Consider the following 27901-nt stretch of genomic DNA (forward strand, 5'->3'; position numbering starts at 1 on the left):
CACCTAGCAACAGGATTTAAAAAAATTTTTTTTAAATTGAATCACAGTGAGATACACAGTTACAAGGTTGTTTATGATTGCGTTTCATTAATATAATGCTCCAATACCCAGTGTACATTTCCCACCACCAATGTCTCCAGTTTCCCTAACCTCTTCCCACCCATGTCTGTGGCAGGCACTGCTTTTCGCTCTCTCTTTCTCTCCCTCTTTTTCTCTCCCCCTCTTTCTCCCTCTCTCTCTTCACACACATATACACACACTCTCTCCTCTCTCTCTCTCTTTCTCTATCCTGCTCTCTCTTTCTCTCACTCAGAACAGAATTTTTAGATGAGGCAGATGCTGTTTGAATAACCCACTCAAAAACCATCAGACCTCACCATTTTGGTAGAGTTGCCCAAAGTGTGAATCTGCAAGCTCCTGCATCTCTGTACCTGAGGCAGTGTTCTTGGCTTCTAGAGCCTGCTCCTCAAGGGAGCCAGAAGTCCAGGAATTAATCTTTCCCTAAACTCAGAGTTCTAAGTCCCAACCAACAATGAGGAGGTTTATGTATAAATACCCTAGCCCCCTTATTACGAAAGGGTCTCACTGCAGAACACGATGTTTTAGTTGCCCACACTCACGATTGCTTAATTATGTCGCTTTATTTTATTTCTTTATTTTATTTATTTTTGGGGCGTGGGGGGTTGGGCTACACCTGGAAGTACTCAGGGCTTACTCCTGGCTCCTTGTTCAGTGCTGGTCATTGAATTCAGATCTGCATGTGCAAGACAAGAAAAGACTTACCTGCTGAACTATTTCTCCCAACTCTTTTTAAAAAAACAAAAATAACAATAAAGCTTTAATTGATTTCATCTCTTCTCTCTCACTCCCTGCTGCGTGAAATTTTCTCCCTAGTAGTCTTCTTGAACATTAAACTCTTTAAAAAAAAAACTCTTGTCTTAGGAGTTAAACCTCTGGATCATGGGATCTATATAGGCTGGGTGGGCTAGAAAGGGATCACCGTATCTTCATACTCTTGCATAGAGATTCTTACTTTTCTATACTCTGGCAGCTTTGGGATTCATCTCACAGTTTTATTTTGTGTTTCTCTGATTACTAGTGAAATTGAGAGCTTCCACCGACTTGTGAGTCATATGTTTCTCTCACTTTTGGATTTCCTGATAGTGTTCTTTTCCATTCTATCAGGGTTACTTGTTTTCCTTGTATATTTTAGGTTTTAATTGCTCTTTGGTTTTTGATGTCGCAAACATCTTCCAGGCTGATGGTTATGTGCTAAATCATATATTTGGTTCCCCATAAACCTTACTAATAGAAACCTTAAAACATTAGCATATAATTTGATATAATCTATAGTGCACATTTGGGAGTAATCTGGTCTACAGCTATTTCCCAATGAAAGTCACAAAATTACCTTCTATGATCTTCCTTTCCGACGGAATTATATCATGGCACCCTGTAGGGTTTATTCCTACTTGTCACAGGTCAGGTTCTCAGAAAGCAGAAGGTGAGATGAACTTTGGAATGTGAAAAATGTATTGGGGATTTGCAGCTATGACAGGGCAGGGGAGGAAGCAGGACCATCCGGAGAAAGTAACTGAATTTAGGTGCAGATTGACAAAGCCTCAGACAACTCAGTTAAGCTCTTTAAAGCACCGATTAACCTTTAGAGTAACCTTCTCAGGCTGAAATAGCCAGGTTTTTATTATCTATTTATCTATATGTTTTAAGGTCACACCCAGCGAGAGGTATGGATGGAGCCATAGCACAGTGGGTAGGGCATTTGCCTTGCACCCGATTCCTCCGTCCCTCTTATGGGAGAGACCAGCAAGCTACCGTGAGTATCCCGCCCGCACAGCAAAGCCTGGCAAGCTCCCCATGGCGTATTTGATATGCCAAAAACAGTAACAACAAGTCTCACAATGGAGACATTACTGGTGCCCGCTGGAGCAAATCTATGAACAATGGGAGGACAGGGCTACAGTGCCGTACTATTTATCTATCTGTTTTAAGGCCACACCCAGAGATGCTCAGGGGCTATCTCTCAGGGTCCTAATATGCCAGAAGCAGCAGCCTACCAGCTGTCAGCAGGGAGTAGTCCCCACCAAGCACCGCCAGTGGGGCCCAGAAACAATAGCAACAAAAACTGGTCCAGGTGTGGTCCAAAAAAACAAAGGAAAAGGGCTGGTTCTATAGCCGGGTTGGCTGGATTTGGTTGAATTTACACAGTTCCCACTTTTATATCAGAGTTGACTTCTAAAGTCCTTAGGAGCCTCTGAATCTACATGGCTAAGACTTATTAAGAGATTACGATGATTTATTATTTACCCTTGGTTTATTTACAAATTAATTAAAACTGGAAAATATATTAGCTATGAACTGGACTTAAATGTTTCTTTCTTGGAAACTTTAGGAAACAGGCTTCCTTGGAGTAGCTTTAGGAAGACTCAGGCATGCATAGGAAGGCCTTGACAGACTGAAAGCTTAAAAAGACTCAAATCCACCATCTAGCGGCAAAGAAAGAAAGTTCCAGGTTGGCGATGTAAGATGTCGAGCAGGAGAGTGATCCATAACAACCTTCTCTCTCATTTGTCCTTTCTCCCCTCCCCACTCAACCCTGTCTTTTGAACACACGAATCCAGTCCTTCCGGATTCAATCTCCTGCTCACTCGACAGTATTCTTAAGCCGATGGAACAGGACAGATTTGGGGGAAGGCGTGGGGAAAATGGGTCTTTTAAGATTTGGGGGCAGGAAAGTGCCTTTTTGTTCCTCCGTCTCCAGCCACTTGGAGCAAGAGGCCCGCGCGTGCCCTCTGCGTCCACACAGTCACGTCATTCATCGGAGGTAGCGAGCCCGGCCACCACCTTAAAACCAACACACCAAGGGGAGCCTCGATGTCCCTAGCGCTTAAGGACCTTGTTTTCCCCAACTACAGTGATTGAAATGTAGTCTTTTAAGTTTGAATTTAAATATTTAAAAGCGGGAAGGCACGGTCTGTAATCTTAAACCCGAAGGGTTCAGGAAGAGGCCACACACAGTCTACGCCGGTCAATCGGGAAGTTTTCCCGGTTGACCTCGGTTTGGTTATTCCCGCTCCTTTCTCCTTCTCAGCGTTTCCCTCTCCCCGAGTGGAACCCTCAGCATCACTCTGAAACCAAACAGGTAGCAGCCGCGCACTCTGCGGGGCCCGCTCACCTCGTTCGGGAGTGACTGTAAATAAAATTCTGTTCGCTGTTGAAAATATTTGTCCTATCCTGAAAAATGCAATCAAGCCATTTGACCAAAAAAAAAATCTTGCTTCAAGATCGCGGATGAAGGCTTCTTTTGAAAAACGATTCCCATTTTGGCACGGTGTCCTTCCTTACACACCGTCCCACTCCTCACAGACAGCTTGGCCTCGGATCAGACTTGCTGGTAGAAAACCTGATTTCACTTAAAACGCCAGGGTTCAATTTTATTATTTAATTTATTGATTGATGTTTCGCGTGCAAGGGTGCGCGGATGAACGCGGTGGCTCAGTCTTCCCGGGGGACTTAGGTAAAACGTTAGCGCCTTCACCTTTGCAAACTTGGAGCTCGGCGCCTGCTGCCCCGGCATCCGGGCACTTATTCATCATCATTCTGCTTCTCCGATCGGCTCCGGGAGGAGCAGTTTCGACTGAGAAGTTCCGAGCAGCAGTTACCACGCAACTTGCAACAGTTGGTGTCCGGCCATAGGAAGGTTGGAACGGATCCACGCGACTGTATTTATTTATTTATTTATTTATTTATTTATTTTGGAAACAAAAAAGCCCCTGGAAGGGGCAGCGCTGGCCCTGTGCCTGGGGGCTGGGGGTGGGGAGGGGGGGAACAAGGCGGCAGCGCGGGGCTGCAGGGAGGAAGGCGCCTCCGGGAGCCCAGGGAGGTGGCGGCGGCCACGGCCGGGACCCTCCCCCGAGCCCCGAGCTCCCGGGCCGGCGGCGGCGGCGGCGGCGGCGGCGGGGGCGCGGGCCGGAGCGGGCCGGGCCGGGCGCGCGCCCAGGCCGCCCCCGGGGCCACGCCGGGGCCACTCGGAGGTGAGGCCCGCCCTGCCCTCGCACCGCCCCCGGCGGGAGGCGCGCGACGCCCGGGCCCCGGGTGCGTGCGCGGCCCCGGGCGACGCGGCTGGGCGTGCGCGGGGCCGCGGTGGAGGCAGGGCCGGGCGGGCGGCAGAAGATGGCGAGGGTGTGTAGGCGGCAGCAATGCTCCGTTGAGAGACGCGGCTTTCGGCAAGAACTGGACTCGTGGCGCCACAAGCTCATTCACTGTGTAGGTGAGGGCCTCCCCCCGCGCGGCCGCCTCGGGCTCTCGGGCCGGACGTCCCGCCCGCGGCGGCCCGGCGCTCGCGAGGCAGCGCCCGGGCGCCGGCGATTTGCCGCCCCGGCCGGCCCGCCCTCCGCGGCTCGGGCGTCCCCCCCTCCCCCACCCCCCGGAGAGTGCGGCGGGCGGGCGGGCGGGCGCGCGCGCGCGACCTCCGGGCGGGCTCCGGGGCGGCCGGGCCCGCCGGGCGCGCGCCCGCCCGCCCCTCCCCTCCCCTCCCGTCCCCTCCCCTCCCCGCGCTCCCCGGGGCGGGCTCTGAGGCGGGAGCGCGGCCCCTCCCCCTCCCCCTCCCGCGCCCGGCCCGGCCGCCCGGCGCCGCCGGCGTCCCCGGCTTATTGTGGAGACTCGCCCCGCCACGGCGCTGCCACTTGACCGGGGCGCGCCGCCGCCGCCGCCGCGCTCGGGAGGGTGGGAGGGTGTTGGGGGGACGTTCCCCCCCGTCGCTCCGCGCCCCCAAGTCGTCCCCTCCGACCCGCCGGCGCTTTCCCTCTCCCCTCCGCACCTCCCCCCTCGCCCACCCCTCCCCTCCCCTCCTCCTCCTCCTTCGCCCCCCCGCTCCTGCCCGACTCCGGGTCGCCCCTCCCCCACGCGCGGCGGTCGCGCGCGCGCCCCGGCCCCGCGAGCACGCGCGGCGGGCGGGCGGGCGCCGGGCGCTCTCGGGCGTGTGCGAGGCGTGAGGTGGAGATGGGGGCGGAGGGAGCCGGAGCTGTCACCGGCCCCGGGTCCGCCTGAGCGAGCCAAGTGGGGTGTCATGGCCGCGGGGGGCAGCGGCTGCACTTCCTCGGCGGGCGGCGGCGGCGGCGGCGGCCGGGGAGTTCATCCTCGACGCTCGGGTCGGTGTGTGTGTGTCTATTTGTGTTCGGGGTGTGCGCGGCGGGGGTGGGTGGGGGCGGGTGGGAGCCGGAGCCGGGGGTGGAGGAGGAGGAGGAGGAGGCGGTGGTGGGGGGGCGGGATCGGGGGAGGGGGGTCGCTCTGCCGCCTCCGCAGCCCGCCCCGCCCCGCGAGCCCGCTCCGCTCGGGGGGCTTTTCTTCCCCGCGGGCCGGAGGGCGTGTGCGCGGGGGCGCCCGGGAGGGGCCGGGCGGCCGCGCTGCGCTGCGCTGCGCCTCCCTCTCACACTGTGTGTTTTGTCTTGTTTTTTTCTCTCCCAAGGTCCCGTTTCCCTCTGTGCGGCGGCCGGCGGGACCTTAAGGGCTTAGCTCATATATTTAACCCCCCTCCAAAAAGTAAGTGGCCCGTGTGGTGTCTCCGCTCCGCCCGCCGCCCCCCGAGCCCCGGTGCGTCCCCGCGGGTGCCAGGCCGGCCCCCTCCAGCTTTGTTATTTCCCCATCTCGGCCGCGGGGGCCCGGCTGATGTGCGGGCCGAGGCGCCGCCAGCGCTCGTCGTCGTTGTCGTCGTCGTCCTCGTCGTCGTCCTCGTCGTCTCGGGTCCCCCACGCCCAGTCCTCCGGGAGGCCCCGCGTCGCCGCCGCCTCCGCCCGCAGCGGCAGCAGCGCCCGGCCTGGCGGGGAGCGCGGTCGGTCGGGCGCCCCGCGGTCCCCCGCCGCCGCCGCCGAATCGGGGCGCTGCTGCTGGGCGGGCGCTCGCTCGCTCGCTCGCTCGCTCGCGGGGCCCCTCGTCCCCTCCTTCCCGACTGGGGTTCGTTGGAAGGAATTATGCAAATCCTGCTTTCTGGTGTCCATTCAGCGGCAATTTCATGCGGTGAGAAGTTCTCTTTGTTGTGCGAGGGGGAGAACAGACACTGATTTAATAGACATATCTGTCGGGTGGGGGGAAGGGTGGAGGGGTGCGGAGAGGCGCAGTTTGGAAGAATTACAGCAGCACTGGCTCCCTCGCTCCGCGTCTTTGTGTCGGAGCTCCCCGGCTTGACAGGAAGGTTCTGCCCTTTACGTGTCCCGCCAGGGATGTGCTCCGCGGTGGTGGACGGGGGAGGGGCTGGGGAGGGGGCGGAAAGGCGAAGCTCAAACTTTAAAGACGCGAGACCCGGCGGCGAGGAATATCGGGGAAGCCTTTGCGTTTCTGCCGGGCTTCTTGGAAATGCAGATGCCTGCGAATGAATTTGATTTTTTTTTGGGAAATGAGACGCACATCCACATACCATAGGCAACAAAGCTTATTATAACCTGATAACACTTTGGTTGTCCAAAGGTTAAAAGTACGTTTTAAAGCATATGCTTCGGTAAATAATAAAGGCATGAATCATTTTTGGGGTGTAATTTGTCATACGGGTAGATTTAAGTTGGTTCCCCCCCCCCCCTTCTGTCTGTCCAAGTCTTTCTTAGATCTGCCCTTCAGGAATCTTTGGGTTTTCAGTTATCCGTTACTGTTTTGTTTGTGCTTGCTGTTACCCTTTCAGACCTATGGTGTGCTTGCTAAAATGGTAAAGCAACTTAAACACTATTTGAATTATGTACTTGTAAGAGTTTATGGGTAGTAGGTTTAAGAAGGAAGAAATAGTAAGTTTTCACAACTGTGAATTACTTAGAGACCTGCAGTTGCCTTGAAAAATTTTTCAGTTCTTGTATTTGTACTTTTTTTTTCACTTTTTTTTTAGTAGAGCTTTTTTCGTTTTTTTAAAATTTTGACTGTCACCCAGTCAATTAGATTTTCTTTCACGTTTTTGTACTCTGACCCGGTACATTTTAAAAATTGTTGCTTTAGATTGATAGTTTTAATGGGTTATTTACCTTATTCAAATTTTGTTGCCTTAAATCTTTGCCTTCTGCCTCATCCACCTTTTTTTTTAATCCGTTTTGACTAGTGTTAGTGGTTTGTTGCTTCCTGCAGACAAGATTTTTTAAAAAGTATATATAAGTTTTTCTGTACATTTCTGAATTGAATATTAAAATTTAGTTTCATTCATCTCTAAGAATTTTAATTTGATGATTGGCTTTTCCACACCATACTTTTAACTCCAAATTTCCATTTTAAAAGTAGAAAAGTTCCAAATTTCCAAAGTGGTAAAGTTCAGGAGATATTTAGTGTCCAGAGTGCAGAGTAGTAGGTATTTTAATCTGAGCAGTAATGTATTTGATAGCTTTCCAGCTGAAATCAATTGGTTCTTTTTTTTTTAATCATTTGTAATTTTCTTCTGTAAGGAGGATACTTCTAAATAAATTATTGTAGTGTTTATTTTAAAGGACTGGCAGTGATCTTTCGACAATCCAAAAGGCAACTGTGTGGGTAACTAGCAGATGTAATAATTCAGTATATTTTAATGGGATTGGTTCTGAGCAGTTAATTTTGTATTTGGTTCTGTTGAATGATGTGTATTTACAGGTCTTTTGGCTTCTAAGTGATATTAATTTATAGCAGTTTTTGTGTTTTAAAGTAAATTCTCATTTCTAAGATCTAATCCCCCTCCACTTTTGTGGGGGATGGGAGAGTGATAGAAAGGTGAGGTGGAGGTGTTCATGGTTCTGTCATTAGGTTTTAGTTGAATTTGGCCGTTGGTAGCAGGGTCAGGTGGTGATTATGATCAAGATGGATATTTGGTAACCAGGTGATAATTGAGGTGCCCTCTGGGACTGGGATGATCAGTTCAGAGCTGAAGAGGATACAGGTTCACTGCTGCATTGTGGTGTAGAGCCTGTTGCGCCTCACCTTTGGTCTGTTCTCAAAAGCTCTTCCAAACGTGGAGAAAGTTGTGATTTCTGCTGAGCTCTAGTTCTTGCTAAAATGTTAATCTGAAAAAACATGGAATAAGTCTCTTTGCTCCAGCGGGCCCAGTAACGTCTCCATTGGAGACTTTGTTGTTACTGTGTTTGAGTAACTTAAGGGAATTATTTCAGATTGTACTCAAGTCCCTCAGCTTTGCTTGTAGCTGGAGCTAGCAATTCTAGGAAACCTAAATACTTTTTGTTACTGCCTATGTTACTAGGGGTGATGGCCTGGAATTTCTTCCAAAGTGAGAATTAGGTATTCAGAGTCAATGGGAACGTGTCATTTCTGAGTACCTGTCTGATCACTTGGGTACCTGTATCAGTGCTGTTTTTAGGAAGGAAAGGTAAGAAAGTTAGATGAGTATATCATTTAAGATTTTATTAAGCATCGACCTTGTACCTAGCACTCTGGGCAAAGATATTGGGGGAGCTGCCCTAACTTGTACAAGCCCGGTCCTTTGATAAGTATGCAGTATGTTCCATTAGTGAATAAGGCAGAATGATGCATGAGAAGTAAATGAGCAAAAATGGAAAAGGACAATGAATAAAGGAACGAGCTTATGAAAGGACAATGAGTTATTGACTTCTATAGGCAACTTCTAGGTGATAAGCTTACAAAAATAGGCAGTTTTTTTTTTTTTGGAGTGGGGTGGGGGCCACACCCAGCAAAGCTCATGGCCTACACCTACCTGAACCCGTTAGTTATGTGCAAAGAAAGCATCCTACCTGCTTTTATATATCTCTGGCCCCAATACAGTTTTCTTAATGTGTTTTTTTTTAAAAAAAAATAAGGTCAGGGACTGGAGCAATAGCACAGCGGGTAGGGTGTTTAGCTTTGCATGCAGCTGACCCAGGTTCAATTCCCAGCATCCCATATGGTCCCCTGGGCACCGCCAGGGGTAATTCCTGAGTGCAGAACCAGGAGCAACCCCCATGCATCACTGGGTGTCACCCCCCTGCCCCCCAAAAATATAGGTCAACTTGGGGTTGTTCCCTTTACTTCAGGATTCCATCTTGGAATTCTAATGACAGATTTTGTTTTTAAAATTATCTTAATAGGAAAAATTTTGTCTCATCAAAATCATTTGGAGGCTCTCTGTTTCACTGTACAGAATATTTTTGGAATCGCCTAAAAGTAGTAGCTTATTTTTTGGATATCATTAGTACTGGCACATTTTCATCTCACGAAGTCAGATTTGGTATTTGGGAACAGTCAAAAGTATTCTTGGTAGTAAATAAAGGCAGTATAAAAGAATAAGACTGGTTTTCTTTTCTGGTTTGCAGACTGTCTTTGAAAGTTTAGTGAAGGGGATTGCTTCGTTTTGATGGGCCTTTGGGACAAATCTTGATTCTTATTTCTATGTGCTGAACGGGAATTTGGGTGTAGGGTGAGAGTAAACAAAGCTGTAACTTTTTGTAGTTTCAAGTTCAAAACTGTTAGTGCCCTCCAAATTATCTTCTATTACAAATATATATATATATATTTTAAACTTTAATACACTTTCATACTGCTTTGGGGGTAATTCTGGTGTGAACTACTAGCTCATTTTATTGATTGGTGTGCATGAAGTTTGAATTCCAAGGGTTCATACATTAAAGTTTTAAACGTTTGAAATAAAGAGTGTCAGATAAGTAATACCATGGGTAAAAGCACGTGCATGTGGCTGACCTGGATTCAAGCCCCAGCACCACATATGGTCCTCTGAGCAGTTAGGAATGATCATGAATGCAGAGCCAGTAGTAAGCTCCGCAGAGCCAGGTGTAGCCTCCCAGAACAGCAACAACATTTGAAATACAACTTAATCATAAAATTCACCTTGTGGCGAGCACACCCTACTGTGCTCAGGCTTGGGGCTTGCTCCTGGCTCTACTTAGGTGATCATATGGAGTGGTGGGGGTCCAAGAGGGATTGCTTGCATAAAGGCAAGTGCCTCGACCCCTGTAATATCTGGCTCAAAGTTTTTTTGCAGTCTATAGTTAAATGCTTTTCAGTGTATTTACAAGATTACACAAACATCACCATCTAATTCCAGGACATTTTTATTACCCAAGAAAGAACTCTCATACTCACCAGCAGTCGTTTCCCATTCCTGCTGTGTCCCAGCCCTTGGCAACCACTAACCTACTTTCTGTTTCTATGGATTTGCTTGTTCTGGATATTTCATATAATTGTAAACATACAGTATGTGACCTTTGTGACTGGCTTCTTAGTAGGTTTTGAAGAGTCTTTTCATACATCAGTGCTGTATTGCTTTTTGTGGCTCAGTAATATAGTGCAAGATGTTGTATAGACACAATACATTTTTCTAACCATTCATTTGACAGACATTAGTGATGTTGCTGCCTTTTACCATTGCTGCAGTTCTGCATCTGTGAACATTAGTAGCATTATTTGCGTGGATATGTGCTTTTGATTTTTTTTTTTTTGGAATGTACTTAAGAATAGAATTGCCAGATCACATGATAACTAAGGGTTTTGTTTTGGGGTGTGTGTGTGTGTGTGTGTCTGTATGTGTGTGTTGGAGGGCGGGGAGCGGTGGTCACCCTGGGCAGCTTTCAGGCTACTCTTAGTTGGTGCTTGGGTTGCTTCAGTATTAGGGATTGATTCTAGGCATCCCGTATGCAAACATGTGCACCATCTTCACATATTCCCGCCAGCAATGTTTGAAGGTTTCAGTTATCTCACACTTTACCAATCCTTATTGTTGTCTTTTTGATGATTATAAGATTTTAAGTGCTAGGTATGAAATGATTCTGATGGTTTTGATTTATATTTCCCTTATGAGACGTGTACGTTGAATATCTTTTCATGTGCTTGTTGGCCTTTGGAGAAATACCTATTTAGATGTCTTGCTCATTATTTCTTTTTATTGTTGTAAGAATATAATCTGTATACTATGTCCAGTATGATTTACACACTTTGTAAAAAAAATCATAACCATAATTTAAGTATAATTACAGATCAGAAGATAAATTGCTGCATACCCTTTTAAAGAATAATGGATATTGTACTGAAAGGATTGGAGTGAAATATGATTACTAAAGAGAGTCTTCCTTAAATGAATTATTCAGATTGTCGGGAGCTGGGGGAATGGCTCAAAGGTTTGGCCTTTAGCACTACCTGAAGTGCCCTCCCCCTTATTTTATTACTTGACTCTTGTGTTAGAACACATATATAAACACCTTGTTTATTTTGCTTTTATTTTAATTAAATTTTTTTTTTCATTTTTGTTCTTGGGCCACACCCAGATGTGCTATGGGCTAATTTCTGCCTCTGAGCTCAGAGATCACTCCTAGGTAGGCTCAGAGCACCATATGGGATGCCAGGGATTGAACCCTCGGTCAGTAGTGTTCAAGGCAAGTGCCCTTCCCACTGTACTATTATTCTGGGCACTGTATTTACTTTGATATTCAAATCATCTCAGTTCCTGCATTACTGTAGGGAAGGTTACTATATGAAGTTCACATTCTTAGAATTTCTTTTGTGCCTAAGTTTTGGAAAGTAAATAATAATGTTTTGGATAGAAATTCCTTTAGTCTCTATCTAGCCCTGTAACAGGTATTTTGTCTGGATCTATTGTTTCGAAGTTTGAGTAGTGAGAGAAGTCTACAATAAGTAAATGTGAAATTAAAGATAACGTTTTTTGCTTGTGTTTTATAAAACAATATTTGATAGATTATATTTATGGTAAATTATTGCTTTATTGTGCTAGGACTTCACATATGCAAGACAAGGGCTTTACTTCTGAGCTACACCCCTAGCCCCATATCATTTACTTACTTTTATTGTCTTTCTCAGAAATGTGGGAAGATAAAGATTGTTTAGAAAGTATACAGAAGCAGTTGTCAGTAGGGAAACATTGAGTAATAACGCTTGTTAAGCAGTCAGGGAATTTCCTGGAGCATAAATGCTTTTCTCCCATCCACAAAAGTAATTCTTTTTCATGTTTGAAATACTTAACTTCTCATAAAAGTAAAATGCAGAACTGAAGAATCTTTGTAGAAGCATACTTTTAATATAATTTTTCCATTTGCTGCCTGACATTTCATTTCATTTCATCATCCTGTTATTCGTCGATTGCCTCGAGCAGGCCCCAGTAACGTCTCTTTCATCCTAGCCCTGAGATTATATTCAAGGCTATTTAGGAGAGTGAGACCCATCATTGTTACTGGTATTTGGCATATTTGGTACGCCACGGGGAGTTTGCCAGACTCTGCCCTGTGGGCAGGCTACATGCGATAGCCTGCAAGTTTGTCCAAAGTAGAAATAAGACAATAAGATGTCATAAAAAAAAGTTCTGTTAAGATGTTGCGCGGCCGCGAATGCGGCCGCGCGGTTCCGGAATCTGGATTTTATAGTCTCTGAGTCTTGGCCGCTGATGGGATTACACGGCGCCAGGGGGCCAGGTGGTGGGTGTGACCCCCGCCTACTGGAATTTGGAGGATCTGGGTGGAAGATGCTCGACTCCAATTCGAGTAGGCTTGGAGGTCTCGACCCCGGAACCCGCGTGGCTTTGTCCCTCTGCCAGTACCTTCGTGTGTGCGGAGAGTGGTCTCAGCATGGTGGTGGCTGGTCCTGGAGGTCTTCGGCTGCCGTAGCCCTGGTCGGGGCGGGGAGGAAAGCTCAACCCGCTCCCCTCCAAGGGACTCCGGGAAGGAACACCCAGGCGCGGGGGCAGAGACTGCGCTTTTCTCGTCCGGGATCTGGATTTTATAGTCTCTGAGTCTTGGCCGCTGATGGGATTACACGGCGCCAGGGGGCCAGGTGGTGGGTGTGACCCCCGCCTACTGGAATTTGGAGGATCTGGGTGGAAGATGCCTGACATCATTTAGTAATTTTCTACCAGTTAAAAATGATGCACATTATTACCCGGTGGACTGGGGATGTGACTCAGCAGTAGAATATATCCCTGGTACCACAAAAACAAGTAAAGGATCAAAACCTTTGGATTAGAAGTTTAAGTTTTCATTCTCATTGGCAGTTCTATGTAGTCAATTGATCTGATCTCAAGATTAGGGTTTTTTTTTTTGTTTTTGGGCCTCACACTCTTGATACTCTGGACCTACTCCTGGCTCTGTGCTCTGGGTTCACTCCTGATGGTGAACCATATGGGGAACCATATCAGGTACTCTGGTCTGGTCCAAATGGGTTGACTGCAAGGCAGAAAGTATCTTACACCCTATTCTATGGCTCTGGCCCTAGCTTAGTTTTTTTTTTTAAGGCAAAATACTATAATTTATTCTTAGTTATTAATAGTTCGGGTAATAGGATTAGTGTTTATTGTGTTGATGTACAAAGTTGCTGCATAACACCACCAAGGAAGTCCCTGTGACCTTCCACCTGTCTTCTATGTCACCTCTAGTTCAGTCTCATCTTCCTCCGTTTCCCCCCTACTATTTGTTAATTGGCAGGAATGAACTTAGTGCAAACTGTTACCTTCTTTAGCCACCACCACCCTGTGCTCCATATCCTCTACCTATGCTCCTGTATTACTTCCTGTCAGCCTCATTGTTCCTTCTATTCCTTTACCCCCCCCCCCCCAAACATGGCACTGTCAGATTTGTAACATTCAGTATATGAGGTTCATTTTCGATTAACTTGTGTCCAGTATGCTTGATTTGTTTCATCATTTACTATAGGTGAGATGATCCCTTATTTGTCCTATGCCTGGCTTATTTTATTTAGTGTGACACCCTTCAATTCTGTCCAGGTTGCTATGAACTTGCATGACCTTTATTGTGGCTGCATAGTATTCCATTGTGTATATATCTGTCACAACATTTTTTTTAAAAATTCATCTATTGTTGGACATCTGGATTATTTTCATATCCTCGCTATGGTACTAAGTGCTTAATTAGCTTTGATTTGTTTCCTTTTAAAATGTTTTTAAATTTTAAGGACTGTGATTTATAATACTGTTAAGGATAGGATTTTGTGCATGTAGTATTCCAATCTCACTGTACCTCCAAGTGACCATTTCCCCCCACCATTATCATCCCGTCAATCCCCCTGACGCCAATCAGCTTGTCACTGTCACTGTCCTCCTGTTCATCAATTTGCTCGAGTGGGCCCAGTAACATCTCCAATGTGACAATTGTTACTGTGTTTGGCATATCAAATACGTCACGGGTAGCTTGCCAGGCTTTGCCGTGTGGGCGAGATACTCTCGGCAGTTTGCCGGGCTCTCCGAGAGGGGCGAAAGAGTCAAACTCAGGTTGGCCATGTTGGCTGCGTGCAAGGCAAATGCCCATCAGCTTAGTCTTTATAAAATCATTTTTATTATTAGCAGTGATTATTGTGTATGATTCTCATTAACTGACTTTTAAAGGTTTCGGAAGAGTAAAGACATGTTTAAAGGTGAAGAACAAATGAGTCTTAAAAGATCTGCTAGGTACAATGACTAAGACACATGTCTTGCATGCTGCTGACCCCAGTTTGATCCCAGCACCCTGTATGGTTCCCTGAGATCTTCTGGGAGTGATCCCTGACCACAGAGCCAGGAGTAAGTATGCTTTGTGCCCAGCCCTCCCCCAAAGGGATCTGTTTGACGAATATATCTTGTTTGATAAAAGATAATCACGTGTGTGTCTGTGTTGTACGTGTGTTGGGCCATTTCTGACTCCAGAAAACGTGTGTGTATGTGGGTTACTCCTTAAGGTGCTGAAATTCAAATGGTTGAACTTTCAGATCTCCTTTTCTTCCTCCTCTTCTCTTCTTTTCTCATCATTTGCAGATTTAATTTCTATACATATTTACTGGATATTCTATTTTCTTTTTTGCTTTTATTAGTATCTTTTAGATTAATGATTTATCAAGAGAGGGATGCCAGAATTGCTTATTTCTATCAGTTAAAGGGAAAGGAGTTTTAAGTAGTCTCAATTAGGAAAACTTGAAACATACACAAAAGAATAGTACAGAAAGATTAGTACAGTGATTACACAGTGATAACAAGTAGATGGCTATTGTTTCATCCCACTGGATTAATCCCAAGACATCAAATTCAGTATGAATCTTTTGTTTTTAACAACTATAGTATGCGGCCCATCCCACTTTCCAGCACCACCAAGGATTTTGAAAATTTAAAAAACAATATAGCTAAGTCTGAGAAAGACAAGCTATTGTGTTGTTTTGCTTAGTCTTAAAAGTGGTCATGCATTATACATTTAATATGAGTTGGTCAAGAACACTTTGATGTTAATATCAGTTTTACGGTTAGAGGAAACCAATTTGGAAAGATTTAAGGTTTCATTTATGGTCACCTTGCTAAAGATCTGGGATTATAATTCAGAAGCCTGTGCTCTTTAATCTTAAACATTAAAGCATCTTAAACACTAAAGCATGCACTTTCCTTTTAGACATTTCTATTTGGTTCCAATAAATTGCTCTCCCCCCTTTTATTTGTAACTGCTGATTGCATACTAGCTTTACTTTAAACAATTTTAGTTTCTTTGCCTATAATCTTATCATAGACTGACATAATTACACTTTTAATTCCCTGACTTAGAATCTGTGACCTGTATTGCCCCTTCCTTTTAGCATTATAGCCCTGTTTGCCTTTTGCTTCCTTCTTTTAAAAAAAAAATCTTTAATATTGGGCTTACCTGGCACTATTCGTGCTACCTGGCTTGATGCTTATATGTTGCTGGAGCTAGAAATAGGATGTCCCGCGCACATACCAACTACTCCAGCCTGTTGCACTGTCTCTGTTTCCTTGTTTATTCCAGTTTCATCCATGACATTCAGAACTAAATAGCTTTCTGAGCTAAATAGATTCCACTAGCCTAATTTCCCTCCAGGTGTTGTTAGACTGACCTTTCTTTAACCATTGGTTAAGATTTGAGAATAGGTTTAAAAGAGGAAAAATAGCAAAAAGTATCCAAGTGATAATTGATTCTAGGCTTTAAACTTGCTAAACCTTGCATGTGGTCCAGCCTTGCTCTTTGGGTCTTTGAAGTTAGTAGCAGTTGCCTTAGTAACAGTGTGTTGGCATCAAGCCTTTTTTCCTAATCACATTCTTATATATTCTTATAGAGACCTTAAGTTGGGATGGAGGGGGCATCAGGCAAAGCAAATTGAAATCAGGATTCATGATTTCTGGATTTTAGCTAAATACCTTCTCTGTTCTAAACCTGTCATAACTTAGATTTGGTGCAGTTGGGAATAACTATTTTAACATGTGTGATAGACAGGGAAATTACTGAGTAGCTTAATAACTGAGAAGGAGGAGTGACTGGGCAAATTTTAAAAACCACATACTTACTATTTTGGTAATTCAAACATCACTGGTCTTAGACAAAATACATATGGGAAGATATATGCAAAAATTTATAGAGATTAAAAATAAACTGAGAATAAGTGAGGGGAATAAATCTATGTCCTTATGTTGAGACATAGGTTTGTCTAATCAACCCCCCCACCTCCCCATTCCTTCCCACTGCTTGGGGCCCAGGGATCACTCCCTGTGGTACTTTGCCACTAGGGTCAATGCAAATGCCTGAGAATGCTCAGACCATGGGGTGCCAAGAACCACCAGATAATCTGGCAGTGCTTAGGGAGTGTGTGGCTACATTCGGAAGTGCTCAGTAGAGTCACACAGTGCAGCCACACCCCACCAGCTGTGACCCCGCTTCTTGCCCCCAAATATTGCTTTTTAAGATACATTTAATTTTTACATACCAATGTAAGCACTATGAATATCAGGTGTGATCAGTTATGTGAATAATTTTCATTCTCTAAGGCTGGAGCAATAGTACAGCGGGTAGGGCATTTGCATTGCATGCGGCCGACCCGGGTTCAATTCCTCTGTCCCTCTCAGAGAGCCCGGCAAGCTACCGAGAGTATTCCGCCTGCCCTGCAGTGCCTGGCAAGCTCCCCGTGGCATGTTCAATATGCCAAAAACAGTAACAACAAGTCTCACAATGGAGACGTGACTGGTGCCCACTCAAGCAGATCGATGAACAACAGGACAGTGCTGCAGTGAGGAATCTTATGAAGTTTAACCCATATAAATAGATACCAGCTCATCTGATCTCAGTTAAATGGTACTTTATTGATGGACATTAAAAAGCCAATAGGTCTTTGGAAATAGTTACTGAAAAACATTTAGCCTGGTCAGTTTTACATGAGTAAGATAGCTAATGCATATTTTTAAAATGAGAATGTATTGACTATTTTATGGTCAGTGTATTAAAATTTGTTATTTACTTATTGAAAACCCTACAATTGGCTTTAATTTGTCTTTGGACCGTTCTGGATAGAATTCAGGGACTGCTTCTAGCTTAATGCTCAGGAGTCTGTTGGCAGTGCTAGGGGACTACTCCTGGCTTTGCATTCAGGAATCACTCCTGGTAGGCTTATGGGACCAAATTGGGTGCCAGGAATCGAACTTGGCTCTGCTGTGTGAAGACAAATGCTCTACCTGCTGTGTAGGTACTCCACCTCCCCCCACACCCCAGCATTGACATTTTTATGGTGCTTATTAGATTCTTCAGATCGAGTTTCTGTTCTGGAAAGAGAATATATCAGAATAAACATAATGAGGTTAATATGGATTAGTTTCCCAAAACTTTGGAGTATTAGAATTTTGCTGTATCACTTTAAAAGAAAAATAAGTAGGGACCAGATAAATAGTCTAGGAGGTAAGGCACTCACTCTGCATGTGATCCACTCTGACTCAAGTCCCCAGGACCACATATGGTTGTCCCCTGAACACCACAAGGAGTGATAACTATGAGCATAGCGAGGTGTAACTCCTCAAAAGTAACTAAAAAGGAGACAGAAGTTAGAGACACTTTTTTCAGGTCTCTATTTGTGATAATGTCTGCTGTGATCATTTTGCTAAAACAAATCACCTGATAGAACCCGCAGTCATAGTAAGAAGGAATTATAAAGTTACACGGCAAAGGGCTGGATTCAGGAGAGGGCTGAAAAATTGTGGTCATTTTCAGTTTACCTTAGAATTCATTTAAAAAAAATCAGCAACTATCATTTATAATTTTACAGTTATTGGTAGAGATTCAGTTATCAGCCTTCCAATACCAGACCCACCATGTAGTGCTTCTTTCCCTCATCCTTGTCTCAGAGTTCTTGTTGAAGTACTCCGTCCCACCTCCTACGTCACCCTCCTCCACCCCTCTACCTCCTGTCTCAGTGCTCTGGTAAGTTCATTCTGTAGACCACATCCTAGATTCTGTTGCTTTGGGCCATTTGTTGTTCCAATACTGTGGTGGTGTTTTTTTTTTTCTTTTTGTAAAAAATATCCCACATATGAGAGAGAGATCATTCTGGTCTCTCCCCCACCTTCTGGCTGACTTCATCCAGCATGATACTTGTCCAGATTCATCCATGCAGCAGAAAATGGCATGATTTCTACCTTAAAGCTGAGAAATATTTCATTGTGTACATGTACTATAGTTTATCCAATCTATTCTTGGATATTTGGGTTGTTTCCAGATTTTGGCGATTATAACTACTTTCGCTGTAGTGTACAAAGAGGGCAAATGTCCTTCCTTCCCCCTCCCTTTCTCCCTGCTCTAAGCTCAGGGATCACTTCTGGCAGGTTTGGCGCACTATGTGCTAGGTGCCAGGGATGGAACCCAGGTCAGATAATGTGCACGGCAAGTGCCCTATCTCTACAACCCCACAAATGTGTTTTCTGACTACAGTTTTGAACCTTTGGGGCAGGTGCCCAGAAATGAGATTGCTGGGTCAGATGGAATCTCAACTTTTCGGTTTTTAGACAAGTGTTCATATTTTCGAGAAAGGTTGAGTCAGTTGACATTTCTGCAAACTGTAGATGAGGGTTTGAAAGGATCCATTTTTATTTTATTTTTTTTGTGTGTGGGGGGGTATGATGGACCATATCCAGTGGTGATCTCTAGACTATTATTTGGGTTGGTATTGGTGTCATTTTCATTGGTGGTGCTCAGGGGACCGTTTGGTGCCACGGGTTAAAGCCAGAGCTCCCACATGCAAAGCTTTTACTCTGCCCCTTGTGTCATTTTCCTGGGCCCAGTTTTTATTTCTTTATGTTAGTATTAGATAGAGTATTATTCATTATGCAAACAGTATATGCTTAACAAATATTTTTCTCATGTAATGAGAAGGTTGTATATACAACCTTCAGTGGTCACTGTCACTGTGCTCCCATTGTTCATCAATTTGCTCGAGCGGGCCCAGTAACGTCTCCATCGGGAGACTTTGTTGTTACTGTGTCGGGCATATCGAATACGTCACGGGGAGCTTGCCAGGCTTTGTCTTGCGGGCGAGATACCCTCGGTAGCTTGCTGGGCTCTCCGAGAGGGGCGGAGGAATTGAACTCGGGTCGGCCATTTTAGCCGCTTACAAGGCAAACGCCCTACCTGCTGTGCTATTGCTCCAGCCCGCCTTCAGTGGTATATCCTTTTTTATATGAAAGAACAGTTGAAATAATTCACAAATCTAGGCTAACTTCAGTGAATTTTCATCTCAAATTGCATCTTTAATTCCTCCACTGTGTTGTTTCTTCCCTTTTTTGGGTAAATGATACTTGAGCTTCTGTCCAAGTTATTTCTTTCTTGACATCCAAGTCTCTTTCCTCTTAGGAGTAGCACCTTGGTTTCCTTTAGGGGGCCATCTTTTCAGATATTCTTGATCCTTCTGCTTTGGATGAGGTGGATTTCTGTGGCTGATGCCTAACTGTTGGTCAGAGTAGGAGGCTGTCATCAAGACTGATTGGCTGAGTTTTTGGGAAAGAGATCTCTTTCTTTTTCTTGGGATAGGTCAGCTAATAATGTCTATAAAAAGGAAGTAATTCTTATGTAGGGAAAGTCTGCCTGTGACTGAAGCGATGCGTGTCTGTTTGAGATGACCAGTAATGATGGAGGAGAAAACACTGCCCCAACTGGAAAAGACTGAATCCAGCGGTGCATGCAAGGATCTCCAAAATTCCATTAGCTTTCCATTTCTTCCCCAGACCCATTTAGATTGTTGTTGTTTTTAATCACTTGTGTCCAGAAGCCCTGATTGATTTCTAAGTTGTTTTTTAAGTGCTGTTTTTTTAAGTGCTAGACATATTCCTCTGGAGGGTAAGAAAATGAGTAACTTAGAAGACAAACAGTGGGGTGTGTTGAAGTGGTCATTGTACCGTGGTGGAGGGAAGCAGGTACTGTTACGATGGGTGTGTTGTTGGAATGATGTATCCATGAAAAGTATGATTATAGTATTGTAAATCCTGATACTTTAGTTAAAATCACCTAAAAATAAGATGAAAGGCAAAAGTTTAAAAAAAACGGGGCTTTAATGAACTGGGGAGAAATAATTTGACTTCCAGAAAGTAAAATTAGGGGAATAGCATAGGAAGATATCCTGGAATTTGGCGGGGGAGGGGGGGGAGCATTTGCACTTTATTATATTTCTAATTTTTTAAAATTATAGCACTGTTATTCACCAATTGCTCATAATACAGTGGTTTCAGGCATTAAATATTCTATACCAAGCCCAACACTAACCCCATCATTGCGACCTTCCCTCCACCATTGCCCCCAGTTTGCCACCCACCACCCCGGCCTGCCCCCTTGCAGGCACAGATTTATTTCATATTGTTTGTTACAACACAAAGCCAAATGGAATTATTAAAATTTATATCAAAAAGTAAATTTGTGATAAGTTATATCTCACCATGATGTTACTAAAGTCATTGAGAATGACAAATGCCAGTTATTGCTAGATGAGTCATCTGTTTTTGTTTAGGCTCATCGAGCGTAGTGGGCTTCTGTGTAGCTTTCCCATCAGATTTTCTGTGATCCTGCTGGGCTAACAATATATGAATTTTTTTTTTAATTGAACAGAGAGATACGTAGTTAGAAAGTTTTTTATGATTGAGTTTCAGTCATACAATGTTCCAATATTTGTACTCTCACCAGTGCACATTTCCCACACCAGTGTCCCCAGTCCCATCCCCCCACCCCCTGCCTCTATGGTAGACATTCCCCCTCCCCCTTTCTCCCCCTCTATTTTTCTATTGCAAATTCAGAAACTCAAGGCAGAAAGGTCCTATTGTAAGTTTTTGAGCTGGGACATCAACAGTAAAGCTAATGTTAAAAATCTGATGTCACCAGGAATATTTTCTCTCTCTCTCTCCAAGCATTTCTTTTTTCTTTTAAAAAAAGCATTTCTTTTTTTTCTTTTGCTTTTTTTTTTTTTTTTTTTTTTGGTATAGTGGTCTCTCCATTGGACTCTATACCCTACCAGTGCTTGGTGCTGTTAGTTGAAGGTTACAGGTCTAAAGGTTGAACCCAGTATCCCACCATGTAAGACCTGCACCCCACCCTTTTGTGTTTGAGCCCAGGGGGTCATTGGGAGTGCATATTTGATTGTGCAGGAAATCTTGGGTGTTGTGAAGAGAGTGATCGAACTCAGGACCTCTAACATGCTGGGCATATGTCTACCACTTGAACTATCTTTTCAGTTCCGGGCCTGGTTTTTTTTTTTTTTTTTTTTTTTTTTTTTTTGCGGGGGAGGAGGGGTGTTTAAGGGCTGGGCATCTGGTGATGCTCAGAGTAACTTCTGGCTCTGCATTTAGGAGTAACTCCTGGATGTCTCTGGGAACCATGTAGAAATGCTGGGATCAAACCTGGGTCGACTGAGTGCAAGGCCTAATAGTGATATACTTCTTGGACCCTGCAGTCTTAGTGATTCCTGGTCTACCCTGTTGGTTCTAAAGCTGCACCTGGAGATGCTCAGGGGACCATGTGGTTCTGGGAATTGATTCTGGTTTGGGACACCTAGCATGCACTTTAAGCCCTATACTACTTTGTGGCCCCCATTTATAAACATTTTTAGCAGTGGTTCATTTTATAACTTAAGTGATACTTTTCTCCATTCAAAAGCCGAAATAATGTAGTCTGCAGTACAGTATTTCCATCCATGCCTCCTCTACTGTATCTTTACTTTGCCTTGTAAACATTTCTTGTTTTTTTCTTATTTTGTTTGTTTTTTTTGTTTTCGGACACACCTGGCAGTGCTCAGGGCGACTCCTGGTTCTGTGTTTGAGGATCACTTCTGTCTGGCAGGGCTTAAGGAACCATATGGGGTGCCAGTCATTGAACCTGGGCCAGCACTTTGCAATGCAAGCACCCTGCCTGCTAGTCCCAGTTTCCCTCCTACCCATCATCTGGTTCTATGACAAATATTTTTTATTTTTTTAAGTTTTAGGTACTGTTGTTTATATAATGGATTTCTTAATCAGCGACATCAGTCTCTACTTTGGAAACAGTTGCTGCTTTTTGTTGTTGAACCATTGCCCAGTGGTGCTGAGGGACTTCTCCTGACTTTGTACTCAAGGGTCACTCCTGGTGGTACGTCAGGAGACTATATACTGTGCTGGAGATCAAAATGGTGGAGAATAGGCGCTGGTGGAGGGATGGGTGTTCGATCGTTGTATAATCGAAACCCAAGCACAAAAATTTGTAAGTCTACAACTGTACCTCATGTTGTTTCACTAATAAAAAATTTTTAAAAAATTAATTTCAAAAATACATAAAATCATGTCAGAAAAAAAAAACTTGGGTCAGCTGCTCTGACCCCTGAACTGCTTTTATATTCATTAACCCAGATTTCCTGAACATTTATGCTTGATGCTGGGATACAGTGATGTGCATAAAGAAGAACAATTTTGGAGTTTAATGGGAGGTATAGAGAGTGTTAATAATATAATTCTACAGTGAGACAAGAGCTCAGAACAGAGACTTGGAGACAATGACTTATCTCTGTAATTGTGTTTATATTAGTGGGTAGAATAGCGTAAGAGAAATTCAGAAGAATTTTCTTTAATTTCATTTGAGAGGTAAAAAATGAATGAGTTCATTTTAGTTAGGGGAAGGAAAAAGAAGAGTAGGTAACGGAATGAATTCTTCCAGAGTATCAGAAGACAGAAAACATACATAGACCTTAGTTTTCCTCTTTAGAATTCTGCTACACATATAAATTATACATGTATGAATATATTTTATATGTATATATTTTTATATGTACTTTTGACTAGACTCTTCTGGCTATAGTATATTCTTAGATTTTTTTTTAAGTTAGGAAACTTGATATAAATGTAGATAGAGAGGGGAATACTGGATGAATTATTTATTCAAATGTTATTGGAAGAAAAGACAGTCTACTCAGGCACTGTATATTTCTATAAATTGACAGCTGTAAAATCACTTCTATTGGGGAATCATGAAGGCATTCTTTGGCAGTAACTCATTTCTTCCTGCAACTCTCTTTCTTGCTTCAAATAGGATGGCTTTTTCTTCTCACCGCCTTTTAAATGAGATAGAATTAAAATGTGAGATTCTTAAACCTTTTGTGTGCACCCCTGTGGACCTTGGTCTCTAGAGGACAGTTCCAGTCTCTAGAAAGTTTTTACTCATGTTTTTCACCAGCCAATTGCCAACCACCATTGTAACTGTTTTCTGTCACCATAAATTAGTTTTGCCTGCCCTGGATTTCATATGAATGGACTCACACAGCATATACTCTTGTGCCTGATTTCTTTTACCCAGTGTTTGTGTGTTGTTAAATTAATCATTCCTTACATAAAATGAGTTCATTGATATGTAATTCATAAAGCTTGCAGTTCATCTATTTAACTATATAATTGAATCATTCTAAGGAACTTGATTAGAATTGTGCAAACCTTACCACAATTGGATTTTAGAACATTTTATTCATTGCCGTCATTATATTAATTTATAAATGAGCTGGAGTGATAGGACAGAGGGTAGAGTGTTTGCCTTGCATGCAACCAACCCAGGTTCGATTCCTTCATCCCTCTTGGAGAACCCGACAAGCTACCGAGAGTATCCCAGCCATATGGCAAAGCCTGGCAAGCTACCCATGATGTATTTGAATGCTAAAAACAGTAACAAGTCTCACAAAGGAGACGTTACTGGTGCCTGCTCGAGCAAATTGATGAACAATGGGAGGACAGTGCTACAGATGAGAGCCCCTATCTATTAGCAGTCAGTCACTCCGTTTCCTTGTCTCCTCTCCTTTAGTGCCCCCAGCCATAGATATTAATAAACTTTGTCATTCTAGATTTTCCTTTTCTGGATATAAGTTCATTATTTATTTTTCTTTGTTTTTCCTTTTTGGTCCACACCTAGCTGTGCACAGGGCTTACTCCTAGCTTTGTACTCAGGGATCACTCATGGCAGGTCTCAGTGGACCATATGCGGTGCTGGGGGTTGAACCCACATTATTCGCATGCAAGAAAAAGTTCCTGACCCGCCAGACTGTTTTGACATAATTACTACTCATAAACTTTGACTTCTACCATGAAAGTGAAAGATTGAAGTGAAATAAAATAAAACTCAGCCATAACTGTAAAATCTCTAAGAAGTAGTAACATTGCCATATTACAGCTATCAAGTTACAATAGATTTGTCATGCATTGCCTGCTCACAGCACATAAAGATTTCGGCCGTTCCACTTACCTCGGTTTTTTTTTTTTTGTTTGTTTGTTTGTTTGGTTTGATTTTGCTTTTGGGCTGCACCTGCCAGTGTTTAAGTAAGTCTACAACTGTACCTGATGGTGTTTCACTAATAAAAAAAATAAAAGTTAGGTTTCCAGAAGGGCACTGCGATTCTTGCCCCCCCACTTCCACCCCCACCTCCCCGAAAAGAGGGCAGTTGACCAAATAAGTTTGGAAACTTTTGGTTTAGTTGTTCATGAATTTAACAGTTTTGTGAAATTGGACTAGATATAGATACCTAAGTATGGTAGTGATCCACACTCAAGTGAGAAGTGTTATGGATTGCTAAAAAAGTTCCAGAATGGTAAACAAACCTTTGCAGCTGATAGCGTTTGCTCATTGGAGTATCCTTTATAGGTTTGGTAATAATTTGGTTTCTTTAAACTATATTGTGTCTGTGAAATACTGATACCACGTTGAGCAGTTTTGAACCAATATCTGGAAAACTGCAGCTGCCTTAAAGCAAGTGGTATTAGTGAAATGAGGCCATGTTTTCTAACCAGTGCATCATACTCATTGAAATATATAGGATAGTATGCCTGGGAGTCTTAATGAAATAGTAGTTTGATTAATCTTTCTAGATTGTCAGTTTTGTGCCATAGCTAATCATTTTTAAAGATAATAAAATAAGGCTATAATAGTAGGATATAAAATGTGATGAATTTCTAGTATAAAATGAGCTGCTAAAATTATTTGTGCTTATACTGACTGCTGTAGCCAGAGTCAGATATGTACTGTTTTTTACTTTTTCATTATGAAAATGCATCACTTGTGAGAAAATGCAAATCAGAACAATGAGATATCATCTCACACAAGTGAGACTAACATTTATCACAAAGGAAAAAAAACAACCGTTGTTGGCATGGATGTGGGAAAGAAAGGACACTCAATTACTGCTGGTGAGAATGTTGACTGATAGTCTTTTTGGCAAATAATGTAGACATCTTTAAAAAACAAAACAAAACTAGGGCTTGAGCTTTCATATGATCCAGTTGTTTTTTTGGGTTACCCCAAGGGTCCAAAAATTCAATTCAGTAATGATACCTGCATTCCTATGTTTATGCAATGCTGTTCACAGTAGCCCAAATTGGAAGCTACCCAAGTGTCCAAGAACAGATGACTGGACATAGAAACTGTGGGACTGTTTTGTGTGTGTGTGTGTGTGTGTGTGTGTGTGTGGCAATGTAGCACTGCCCTCCCGTTGTTCATCAATTTTCTCGAGTGGGCACTGTCCATTGTGAGACTTGTTGTTACTGTTTTTGGCATATCTAATACATCTCGCGTAGCTTGCCAGGCTTTGCCATGTGGGCGGAATACTCCTGGTAGCTTGCCAGGGTCTCTGAGGGGCGGAGGAATCGAACCCAGGTCAACCATGTGCAGGGCAAATGCTCTGCCCGCTGTGCTATTGCTCCAGCCCAAATGTGTGTGTGTGTATGGACTAATGTTCAGCAGTAAGAAAAATAAAAGTACACACACGAGTGGAGGATGTGGTACTATGAATTCCTATCAACAGTTTTTAAACTATATACCCAGAATTAATTTTTTTAAAAAAATATTCATGGTTGGGGGTATGGTCAGAGCATCTACCTTGCTGTCTGAGATCCCTGGCTAATTTCCATGGCATAGGGAATTGGGGTGGGGATAGGGGACCAGAGTAATATCACAGATAACAAATTGAAAATACTGTGTAGTCCAGGTAAATGGTAATTATACCAGGTAATTGGTACTGGTAGTACCAGTTGGTACTGGTTGTACCAGTTGTAACTGGTACTTAGACCAGTTAGGAACATATCTTTAGGGTGTAAATAAGTTGTTTGGAATTGGTAAATTTAACATAATTTCCTTTGGATTCATATTGGAAGAAAGAATGTAAGATGTCTAAGATTTAGATCCAAACAATTGAAAGTGCATGTGGATTTTTCTTTAACCGAGATTGGTAAAGACTGGATCATGTTTGGTGGAGAAAATAAAGATTTGATTTTGAGTATCTTCAAAATCAATATAACAGCACTATAATTGTATTTTCTTATAGATATAGCACTGCTAAAAACAAGCTACCAAAGATAAGAGAGCTGCTGAGAACATATTTTTTTTTTTTGGTGGGGGTCACACCCAGCAGTGTACAGGGGTTATTCCAGGCTTTGCACTCAGAATTTACTCCTGGCGTGCTCAGATTCCCTGTGGGATGCTGGGAATCTAACTCAAGGTCGGCCAAGTGCAAGGCAAACACCCTACTTGCTATATTATTATTGCTTCAGCCCCGAGAGAACAGCTTTCATTGTCCTAACATTGTTTATTAACTGAATCTCACTTCATTAGCATGGTGCTTTTGTATATTTTTTTTCATAGCTGATGTGTGTTTATAGTGCTTAGTGTAACAGATGCTGATCTAATTTTTCAACTACTTATTCTTCATCCTCACAAAAACTTTAAGGTAATATGTTATTTTACAGATAAGGCACTTGATAAGGAATTTTTCCAAGGTCAAATAGTAGAAAAGGTAGTTACGAGTTAAAACCACACAGTTTTATGGTTCCATAGTCTGTTGTGAGTCACTGTGTGTGTAGTGTGCATTCTTCCTTTTTTGATATTTTTCATGATTATAATATATAATATAATAAATTCTAGTCCTGAATTGAGCGTAAAGATTCAAACCAAAACCGGATGCTTATCTCGGCCATCAGTGCTAGAGATTACTGCTAATGGGTATTACACAGTTTTTAAAGTCATGGTTGGTAAAGCAAGTAAAGTAAGGTAAGCCTGTGAAACCACAAGTGCTGTTACAAAAGGCTTACAAATTGTATTTCAGGGTGCACTAAATGTACACAAGTTTTTCAGAACTGCCTCTGTATGAGTCTGTCTGCATGTATGCTGCCATATTGGTTGGGGGGGGGGGGCGGGGAGAGAATATACAGTGAGTAAGCCACTTGGCTTTGTACGTGGCTGACTGGGATTCCAGCTCCTCTAGCACATAGTCCCTGAGCACAGCCAGGAATAAGCCTTGAGCACAGCTGGGTGTGGTTCAAAAACTACACACACATTGTGTATAGGTTTGAATTTGTGAACCGATGATATTTTGTTTGCTTCATATCTTTTCTATTTAATAATTTAATAATTGCCCAGTTGCTAGACTGTTATCTATTGGAAATTATTAAGTTGGTTAGCTTTTTTGCAGTCGGTATTGATTGGTTTTATTCTATTTGTCGTAAACTGTTACTGTCCCAAACGGCACTGAGGTTTCCTCTTTAATAAATCCCAATGATGTTTATATCTGTTAGTTTGAAATTATATACCTTTGCAAAGTGTTCCATTTATTTCCTTGGAATTATAATCAGGTTATATAGGTGGCATTAATGCTAGTTGGTCTTCAAGTACTGGTACAAGGTACCCAGGGCTGGGGG

At 43.5% G+C, this 27901-nt stretch overlaps 1 protein-coding gene across 7 annotated transcripts in view; it reads left to right on the forward strand.

Annotated features, from left to right (window-relative positions):
• Nucleotides 1-4168: 4168 nt before the first annotated feature.
• Nucleotides 4169-27901, forward strand: part of LCOR (ligand dependent nuclear receptor corepressor) — a 100950-nt gene continuing 77217 nt past the window's right edge. For 3 of the 7 annotated variants that reach the window (XM_056120760.1, XM_056120765.1, XM_056120766.1), the window contains exon 1: nt 4174-4288. In XM_056120760.1, coding sequence (XP_055976735.1) covers nt 4192-4288 — 97 coding nt within the window. In that variant the 5' untranslated portion in view covers nt 4174-4191. Of the gene's footprint in view, nt 4289-5485; nt 5560-5948; nt 6034-27901 lie in introns of those variants that run through there. The other 4 variants (XM_056120764.1, XM_056120762.1, XM_056120763.1 and 1 more) reach the window with 4 other exon arrangements.

This window comes from Sorex fumeus, unplaced genomic scaffold (genome assembly GCF_029834395.1).
Source record: "Sorex fumeus unplaced genomic scaffold, SorFum_2.1 ptg000043l, whole genome shotgun sequence".
Classification (NCBI taxonomy): domain Eukaryota; kingdom Metazoa; phylum Chordata; class Mammalia; order Eulipotyphla; family Soricidae; genus Sorex; species Sorex fumeus.